At 37.0% G+C, this 10504-nt stretch overlaps 1 protein-coding gene across 2 annotated transcripts in view; it reads right to left on the minus strand.

The window, feature by feature from the left end:
- The window catches only part of LOC143863243 (uncharacterized), a 20980-nt gene extending 11325 nt beyond the window's left edge, over nucleotides 1-9655 (minus strand). The window contains exons 1-9 of one of the 2 annotated variants that reach the window (XM_077373915.1): nucleotides 9530-9655; nucleotides 8328-8798; nucleotides 7526-7729; nucleotides 5514-5571; nucleotides 5256-5318; nucleotides 1915-1990; nucleotides 856-971; nucleotides 656-745; nucleotides 417-548 (exon numbers count right to left, since the gene is read on the minus strand). In XM_077373915.1, the coding sequence (XP_077230030.1) occupies nucleotides 417-548; nucleotides 656-745; nucleotides 856-971; nucleotides 1915-1990; nucleotides 5256-5318; nucleotides 5514-5571; nucleotides 7526-7729; nucleotides 8328-8746 (1158 nt within the window). In that variant the 5' untranslated portion in view covers nucleotides 8747-8798; nucleotides 9530-9655. Of the gene's footprint in view, nucleotides 1-416; nucleotides 549-655; nucleotides 746-855; nucleotides 972-1914; nucleotides 1991-5255; nucleotides 5319-5513; nucleotides 5572-7525; nucleotides 7730-8327; nucleotides 8799-8947; nucleotides 9478-9529 lie in introns of those variants that run through there. The other variant, XM_077373914.1, reaches the window with a different exon arrangement.
- Nucleotides 9656-10504: the final 849 nt, after the last annotated feature.

Raw genomic sequence — 10504 nt, forward strand, 5'->3', positions numbered from 1 at the left:
TCGTTGGCTTGTCGCTCTGCCGTGGACGAAGCCCATACCAAACTGGTTGGGTGAACCACGTAAATCTGGTGTTCTGTTTGTGTGATTTTCGTTTATCTTTGCATCGTTATTCTGCTGCGTTGTTAATTCCTAACACACACTAACTGCCATTCAAAACAAACAAACAAAAACCCCACTAAAACATTAACAGACAGTATTTTGTACCATGCCTACCAGCACAGTCTTCACTGCAATAACCAATGCACTAGAAATTTATCATACTGAGTATCATAATAGAAATCAGGTCTGATAGGCGATATGCTCCATAATGGAGTATCATAATAGAAATCGGGTCTTATAGGCCATATGCTCCATGATGTACATGTGTGATATTCTAGAAGGGAAATCCTGAATGATATATGTTCTAAATTCAATACCTGTACACATGGTGTGAGATGGTTTCCTGACAATGAAACCTTTTCTAGTGTCCCACCTATAGACTCCACACGAAACCTCAATACCTCTTCAAGAATATCAGTTTCATCAATGGCATCAGAGCTGAATTTCACCTGAAGAGAAAAAAAAATGTAAATACAGCTTATTCATGAGGTAAACAAGAAAATTCTTGTAAACTTCTCAACATGAAATTCCAAAATAGGCAGATCACAGAAAGTACCAACAGCGTGTGCGGAACATTGTAAGATTTCTTACAAAAATCGCGGTTCTCGGAGGGTGTGGGCTTGAATTCAGATATTCCCTGGGTAACCTGAGGATAATTTAACAAGGTTAATGGTATTTCTGCGAGGAAATGAGATTAGAAGATTGTATAAATTATAACACAACAGGATCTACTGAAGGTGAAAAGTATCAAAAAACCTGATTCATAACTGTGGGCAATTGATCAACGAATTTGGTCAAAGAAACCATGGCTTCCTGGTTGTATTCCCGTAGTACTGTTCCAGCGGAATTGAATAGTGCCTTCCATGCATCTCCTAGAAAGTCAAAGTCGTGACATAAGAAACTCGAAACAATGATAGTCGCATAAACTCAACAAGAGTATTGAGAGCAGTCCCAGCCCCTTGTGTAAATTTTGTTTTATCAATATTTTTTTGTCATTTTAGAAAAGAACATGTAGCAGCCTAGTCATCCCTAGGTATTTGTGACATCGGTTAGTGAGATAACACAAAGAAATCAGCAACATAAGAATTTGTGGCATTTAGCAACCTAGTCATCCCTAGGCAATTATGACATTGGTGAGTGACATAACAATAAAGATAGCGATAGATTCAACCTGAGAAAATGAATGAAGCATTTTTTTTGGTTTTTGATAACGATGAGTGAAGCATATGTTCACATATGATTTGTGTAAGTTTACAATCAGTTTTAAAGTACATGGATTACTCACTCATTTTGAGAGGAGGGGGCATGTTAAGCATGAATACAACAATGTTAAGCACAACCAAAGGTATTAGTAGGAATAGTGTTGATGAATTGTGTTTATTGAGGCCATTTAACCAGGTTGACAAGAGTAAAAGGCACACATGCCTTCACATATATCCTACAACCTCCTACCTTATCATAATCTCTACCATCAAGAAATTAAGAATAAAGAGGTTGGGGTTCGACTCGGTATCCCAAAAGTTGTTGACTGGATACTCATTTCTATTTGTAGAAGAATTTGAAATACCAGATTAGAAGATGTGTATTTTCTTTAATTCAAGTTCATTCAATTGTATTTCTCAATTTAAGTCTAGTGCTTATTATTATTTAATTCAATTTCATTTAATTGTATTTCTCAATTTAAGTCCAGTGCTTATTATTTCCGCTTCATTGTTTATTTTATAAAATGAACTTTTGTACAAGCAGGTCATGTCTATGTTTACTTCTCAATCAAAATGAAGTGAGAAAAAAAGAAGCTAGGATGTCATCAAATACCTGAAGTGATTCTTGCCATTGTATATACAGGTGATGCTTCCATAATAGGCATCAACTGACGAACTATGGGACCGAACTGCACAGATTTAAAAAACATTTAGAAAGCAAAAACTAATGAAAAGGCGCAATCTGAGTCAAAGAAAAAGACATATAGCCAGTGTATAGAAACTACTACCCGGACAAGAATTTACCAAAGGCTAAACCTCGTCGACTCACGCAAATTAATGTTTTAACATGGTGAGTTTTTTATTGACCTGGGCAAGTCAAAGGTGTTTTTTATATGACTTATATGCGGGCCCACCTTGTTAGGTATTGAATTGGGGGTGGCGGGGAGGCAGAGCCATCACCGTCCCCGCCCCGTCCTCGCTTAAGTCGGGGAATCCCCGCCTTGCACGGGGCAGGCAGATCCCCGTTTTGCGGGTTTAATTGCCAGCCCTACCCAGGAGACCAAGATGGTCAGAAACAAAGGAAAAAAACAACATAGGCAATACAAAGGGACTCCCTCATGGAGGGACAAAGTAAAAAACTCAAAATTGGGTCTATTAACACCCTCCCTAGCCCTCAACAAGAAACAAAGAGTATCTTTTCAAATATAGAAAAAGTGAAGCATTCAGTCTTCCTTTGATATTCAACATACATACTGAAAGTTTATCATGAAATGATATAGAATTCTATATCATAATCAGATAAAGAATCCTAACAGAATGCACTCTCCATCTATATAGGAAAACCATGAGGCATGTTACTCAGACACATGAATCTCACAAGCTCGTACAATTTTGTGGTTAACAGTGAGATTTTTTTACTCAGACACATGCTATCCTTGTTATCTTCTTGTATTGCTTTGTTGTATTTTCTCTCTTTGTTCTTGACCCTCTTGTTCTCTTTTTAATGAAATCTTTGACCATTCCCAAAAAAAAAAACAGTGAGATTTATGGGAAAGAGGACAGATTCCAAAATTTCAGGGTCCCAGTTTTAAATACTATTTTTTTTAAAATACGCTCCTTCGATATAATCAAAAAAGGTTTTAGGAAAAAAATATTCATCTAAATAGGAAGCGTACTTTCAACTAAGAGGAAACGGGTAGGAAGCGTGAGAAACACGCTGCCCCTAAATTTGGGAAGCGATAAGAACTTAGCTTTCGAAACGAGAACTAGGAAATTTTCAGTAATTATGGATCAGACCCACAAAATTACTAAAAAGATTGGTGAGAGCCCCAATTTGAAAGAAACAAAGATTTGAGGTTGGAGTAAATTGTGAGGATGAAGATGAGAGAGATTAAGGAAGAAAATTAATCTTTAGTTGAAGATTAAAAAAAGATACTTACGAAGGATGGGCCTAAAGGCCCTGCATGTATAGCCCCATCAATTTTAGAGGTTTCCCTTAAGTTTGCATAGGGAGTTCCCTTCCAAATTATGAAACAAAAACCTCACGCCCACCATTGGGCTACCAAACATCCTAGAATTCTAATTAGGACTCCAAATTGAAAAGAAAACTAACTAAAGAATCTTTACTTTTTTAAAAACAGCAACAAACCAAAATAGAAACTAGTCCTATTTGACTTGACTTCCTAGATTTAGAATTACCTAGTTACGAAATTAGCTTTTAGCTTGATACTGAAAAGATAATAACTAAACCTCCCAAAAAAACCCCAAAATTAAAACCCAATCTTGCAGCTAACTCAAGTAACCCCCTATCTACGGAAACCCAAAAGAAGGGAAAGTGTCACTTGCAATAGCTTGACCCATAGTTTCAAAACTCCCCTGCGTCATCGTGGACTCCCCCGAGTCAACTCCCTTTTATTGTGGTCGTGTTCTTGTCTAAGTCCGTGTTTTGCCCTACAAAGTCAGTCAAAACTCCTTTGACTCTCCCGAGTTATGACTACATCAACCGAGTAGCCAGCCGAATCAACTGAGTACTCGATTGCGTTGTGCCGAGTCGACTAGGATTTGCTTTGGCCAGGTTTTGACCCGCATTCGGGTTTTGAAACACTAGTTTGAGTTTGACCAAAGTCGAACTTCTCAAAATAACACTTCTACACCTATCCTCTCTTTTGAATCTACATGAGACCCTAGTAGGGGCTTGATTTGTCACATGGGACCCACTTGACATTGAATTGGCCTGGCATCACTTGTTTTCTCTCTTCTTGTCATGGATGGTCCCCATCAACAAAGCAGAAAATATTTGTTACTGGGGTTTTATCTCTATAAAGATTGTCATTCTTACATCATGTTCAGTGAACGGGCCTTCCAAACATTCAACAATTTCAGTATGGATCGTGTCGAACTGAAACCCATTTAGATTTGGTTTCCAACCCTCCTCTCATTTGTAGAACTTCATGAAGAACTAGAGGATTTTTTTGTTTTTTTCAATTTGATCATTATCCTCAAGAAGGTTACCATCAATCATAGGACCCTAAATTTCATTTTTCCTTCTTTGAAGCGTGCCATCTTATGGAAAACCCCCATATTTCTATTACCTTCTTTCTCAGCCATAAAAGCTTGCATTGTTGCCTCCCTCTTATTTCCTCCATTCATAGGACTTTCTTATACTCAATCTTCTCTTGTAGCCTTGATCTTTTTTGCTTATCACATAACATTCCCATTTCCTCCTCCCTATCAATGGTTTCATTTTTTGCTGATCACATAGCATTCCCCTTTCCTCCTCCCCATCAATGATCTCAATGGTTTTAAGTCAGTCTTCCTTTTTGCTTCTCGAACCCCATAATCAAAAGGTTGCCCTTGGAGATTTGTTGCTTTAGTTGTAAAAGAATTTAATTTTCACATCCTGATCCTCTTCATGATGCCTTGGGGTTTTTAGTAAATATATAACCTGTCATCCACTGTAGTTTTCCTCTTTCCACCAATTTGACAAATTTTCTTTGAGATTTGGAAGCGATAACCACATATTTTCGACCTATATCCAATTAAAAATTACAAAATACTAGATGTTGTTGCATGTGTTACATATTAATATGTATTTACACATATATTTAAAAAATATTTATGAGAGCACTGCCACATACTGGTGATGTAACTGTCTCTCTGACACTACACATATGTCTGGCTATCATAGAAAAAAGACTACAAAAGGAACAATCCAATGATCCCTAGCTTCGTTTACTGTTTGATGTTCATCTTTTGAGAGATTTTCTTACTTTATAGTTTGTGGTGTGGTAGTTCAAAGAGCATTCAAAAATTTATGAAGTGGTTTCTGATTTGAGTAACATGTTACCAAATGAATGCATGCAGAAAGCATCGCTCTTGCATAAATATCTCGAGTAAAGAATATGCAAGTTGTACGATAAAAATCCCAGAAAATTCTCAAAAAGGGACAATTACCTGCTCAAAGTAGGGTACAGCCTCTGAAGCTGGTCTGTTGTTGTATGAGATTACGGCATTAGCCTTCCACAAGAGAGGTGAAATCCTTTATTACACTCCATGATTGCTTCAATTATACTAAAATAAAGGGAACTTCATAATCTGCACTCTGCTTTCACAAATTAATGTATGATAGGCTCTTTCTTAGAAAGTGTCATTTAATATGCCCATTAACTCATATAACAGTTCCAATAGGCGAAACGGTAAGGAAAGTCAAACCTTGGGTATCTTTTCAGAAAAATAGCTTCCTGTGAGCAACTGGAGTAGTGCGCCATTGCTGCATGTCATCATTTGTAATTAAAAAAAAAGCACAAGAGCATAGATGTAAAACTGTGATATCTAAGCAATCATCTGTATTGGAGTTACAAAAAGGATAAAAAATAGAAATGACAGGCTGAACAGCTCTTGAAGCATGGAGTAGATTTAAGGGCCTGGATAGATACGGAATACTATTTTTTTTTTTTTTTGACACTCTTCTATCCTCAAAGATGCAAACTATAATATATTGCAACAGAGCAGATATTTTTATGGGATATTTCTCATGGAAAGCACGCCCAACAAATTTGTTAATGTAATATTCATTCATACAATATAGCATATTTTTGCCTTTGCAATTAAAAAAGTATAAAAACAAAAAAAAAAATTTCGGGGGCATCCAATCAGGCCCGTATTATCTAAAATATTTCAAGAAATATTTAGATTTCAATATAAGAGAGAGAGAGAGAGAGAGAGAGAGAGAGAGAGAGAGAGAGCGCAAATCTAAACCCTTTGTAGAGTGAAACCTTCAACAGCTGTTGCATAGAATTTTAAAAGAAACAAACTCCTGGGGGAAGATGCTTCTCTGATAAATAAGAATAGAACAAACAGCTCTTGCTGAGTAAAAAAATATTTAAGAAACCATAGGAGGAGAGAGGAGTCTGGAGCCAGTATGCAGTACTACGAGAGTAGGCTTAGTTGGTTGACTGTTTGGGATTGCAGATCAATTTGCAGTGTCATTTCAGGCCGCTCTGGAAATCTATATGTGTGTGTGCTCGCGCGCGCGCGCGTGTGTTGTTTGGGCTCAAAATCAATTATCAGAATCCAAAAGGAACGTGGCATAAGGGGGTTAGAAATTAATGAAAAACGTCAAATGAAGTGAATTTTACGAGGAAAGAATACGAAATCAGTATCATCCGACAAGTTTGGTGAGTTTGAACAATAGGTGAAATGCTAACATTTCAAGAGAAAGACAATAGAGGAAGCATGACATCCAAGTGTAAATTGTAAACCGAGCAGTTGGAGGAAAAAGCCCTTGTTGATGTCTCTCTCTCTCTCTCTCTTGAAGGGCGAAAACAACACTTCGATTTAAGGAATGCTCTCTCTCAGCATATGTTGACAAACATATCTCTCCTTCTCTCTTGCGGATATCCATTTTTAGCGATCCGGGTTGCAAACGAACCATGTTTGGGATTGTGCGACTCGTATCTCCATTTTTAGCGATATGGGTCACAAACAAAGCGTATTTCAGGTCGTGTGATCCAGATCGTGGGTTGATTTGGGGGTGGATGGGGTAGCAACCCTGGCAACATTGGGCAGAACAAAGTTATCGGCACCTCACTGCTTGTTGAAGATCTTAACCAAGCACTACCATTTTAAAAATTGTTGAAGGTCTTAAACCAAGCACAACATGTGGCTTAGATGTTTGAGCAACAAGCTGCATCAACATCAATTACAGATAGATAACTTAAAACAACCACCTATCGCAACATATAGAAGAAATGTTCAAGAGGTCAAGATTAATTCAGATTCTTCTGCAATAACATATGCAAAGAAAGTTATAGAAGATACTAAATGCCTATTACAAGAGTGTTAATGGCTTTGCAAGTTTCTAAAATCACGGCAGAGACATAGAATGTGTAGGTCGAGACTAATTCAGATTCTTCTACAATAATATGCAAAGAAAGTTAAAGAAGATACTTAATGCCTATTACCAGTGTCGCCGGAAGTTTCTAAAAATCACATTTAAGACATAGAATGTGAATTTCTAAACTCAATGGGAGTACATAGGAGGCACAAGCCCATGCATGGTTTTACAAGAATGAATTCTAGCATAAAATAGCAAGACAAACATCTTGCATAACCAGTACTATGGAGCAGCAAACTGTAATCATAAAATACAACAAAGTGAACCAGCAAATTAACAGGAAGGAAAAAAAGCTTCATAAACCAAACAAACAAGCAGATATTCTTACCTATGGCCAACAGAATAAAGTGGAAGATGGACAAGATCACCCACGGTCAGATTAGCATGGGGTAATCCAGATGTTAAAATCATATCTATACAGGCATGAAACCTCTTGTATACTTCCCTGGCAGCTTGGGCATGATCAAATGTCACGTTGTATGGCACAGATAATATAAGAAACCCCTCCTTTGCCAAAAGATAAATTAAATGGCTGAAAATACAAATAATCATGGAAATAACTACAGAGTCAATGGCAGAATTGGAATTCTAACATAACATATTATTGAAAAGAGATTTAAATGTCCACAGCATTTATAGGAACTATGTGAAACCATGATTTAATTCTAATTTAGATGAATTATACTCGCGAAACAACCAATTACCCCAAAAGCTTAAGCTGTTGGAGAAGGCGTTATTTAATCTTTTATACTTAACACTCCCCCTCACGTGTGGCCCCTCTTTAGGGTTGGCCTACACATGGCACATATGGCCCGTCTTTTGGGTTGGCCATTACATTTGGATTTTTTAATACCAAGGAGTTTTGAACCCAGGCCAATTGCTCTGATACCATGTGAAACAACCAATTACTTTAAAAGCTTAAGCTGTTGGAGAAGGCGTTATTTAATCTTTTATACTTTTAACAATACTGACAACTATGAATCAAATTAACTTCGGAGTGAAACATTTCATCAAATCAAGAGTTCCAAAGAGGATGGTTCTCTTGCTTGTCTATTAAATAACCGTAAAGTACTGAGAAGCATTATGCAAGTCTACATCAGGTTTCTAGATGAAAGAAAATGGTTCCTGACCTATAAGTAACTTCAGGAACTGCTCCAACGAAGGCACCTCCCAAGAACTTGATAATGGCCCGAGGCTTCTTACCATTTGGTGGGGGAATGACGAGACAAGAATCCAACCTTGTATAAATTTTATTTGTATAGGTATCCACTTCGATATATCCATTAGAAACCATCTTGTTAGAGGAACTTGATGCAGAGGTTCTGTGTTTTCTGAAAGGTAGAAAACTGGTCAGAGAGTATTGACTAATGTCTAGCTTCCATGGCCAATTAAACTTTCTCATAGTCAATTCAGACAGTCTATTTTTCGGCAGTGCATCAATGATGCCTACACATCTGTCGTTAGAACATTTATGTCTGCACTCATTGAGATTCTTCAGATAGGATCGCTTGAACTCCATGTTTGGCAGATATGGTGAAAGCAATGCCATGTGATACTTATCAAGAAAAAATACTTCCAATGATTGCCAATGTGACCAAGTTCTGCATCAACAAGTCATGAAAAAAAATGACATCATCACCATGCTCCACCAACCATATTGCATGAAAAAATGAGTCGAAAACCAACATAAATGATCCTGTCTTATAAAAATAACAATTACAAAGTACAAAAAATTGCGTCGGGTTCCTACAGTATCATATCATAAGGGTCACATCATGGTAGTTCAAACATTCCAAAAGCAAAAGCGGAGAGGAAGAACTGCTAGAGTACTTCAAATACGAAGATTATTCACAGGTATCATGATCACACAGGAAAATCACTTTCTATAGATAAAAGCTGATGATGCCAAATAGGTTCCAGGTTGAGATATCTTCCTCTGCTTGTATTAAATCCACCTACAAGCAGGTTTCACTAGAGCATAAATTTATCCCAGAATATTATAACTGTTCATACAACATTCATTTTCTGCCCATTCCCTAATTTGCAGATAACAAAGAAGAAAAAAGGAATGACAGACTTTGCAGATACCCAAAAAACAAAAACAAAGCAAAAAGATTGACACGATTTGTAAAACTAATGAAAAAAAATATAACAGAGTATCAAACTAATCAGGCCAGTGGGTATTAGGCAAAGGACTCGGCCAAATTAATAGACATAAAACCAGAGCAAAATCCTCACAAGATTCATGCAACTACTGTTCAAAAAAAAAAGAAGTAAAACAAGAAAGCAGTAAAAAAAAACGAAATTTAGAGTAAAAGGAGAAATTCCCTACATAACCGAGAGTGGAACCGAACAGATAGTCTTTCCCCAGGCACCACTCTAATTAAGAGAGATTTTCTCAAATTGTAAAAGACCACCTTAAGTTTCGAAAACTGTAAAAGACCACCTCACCTCTACGTTTATTTCTCAAAAAACCTCTTGTTGTCGGATTAGTCCCCCTCCTTTATTTGCAAATTTTGCATTTGGCTGAAAAAGACAAATTACCCTTATGATTAGGAGTTAGGAGTAGGACCCACTGCTAAGTAGAGGTGATTGGGTCCATAAATATTGTCAGGCCTACTGCCCATACACTACTCTCCCCCATATGATTCTAGATACCCTACTAATTATGCACTTCATATATTCCTATTAAATCTTCATGGGTTAGAAGCAAGGGTCTATGTCCAAATATTTTTTCTTATCAATAAAATTTTAAGGTGCTACCCAGGGTTCCTAGATAAAGTTGGGGTTTAAGAAAATGTGATACGGATAATGATTTCTCTGGTTCCTCAAGACAGATCAATTATTAGTTATCTCTGAGTAGAAATTTTTATTATTTCACTTCCCTAAGGCCCCATTTGGATTGCAAGAAAAATATTTATTTGGACATTTTTTTTTCTTCCTATTATTTAGAGGAAAATGATGTGATTGTAGTTAATTTAGAGAGATTATCATAAGAGAAGTGATGTACTTCACTTCAGAAGGATTGGATGGGGCTGATTGCCACATACACTGCTGCCGGGTGTCCCAAGTAATCAAAAGGGGCGGATATATAACTTCCCTTATCATAAATTGAAGGTCCCTCTATGTAACAAAATGAATAAGGTCAGGTTTTAGATAGAACACCGGTACTATTTAGATGATGTCACTTCGAACCTTTGGAATTTCGGCAGAATGCCGTCGCTATTAGTTTTTCCGTTCCAAACTTTTTCCAAGATTCCTGCAACGCAAATTGAGGGAGAAAAATTGATCAAACATTTATGTCTCG

This window comes from Tasmannia lanceolata, unplaced genomic scaffold (assembly GCF_043159265.1).
Source record: "Tasmannia lanceolata isolate RefF3 unplaced genomic scaffold, GAP_Taslan_0.1 ptg000044l, whole genome shotgun sequence".
In the NCBI taxonomy this organism is placed as follows: Eukaryota; Viridiplantae; Streptophyta; class Magnoliopsida; order Canellales; family Winteraceae; genus Tasmannia; species Tasmannia lanceolata.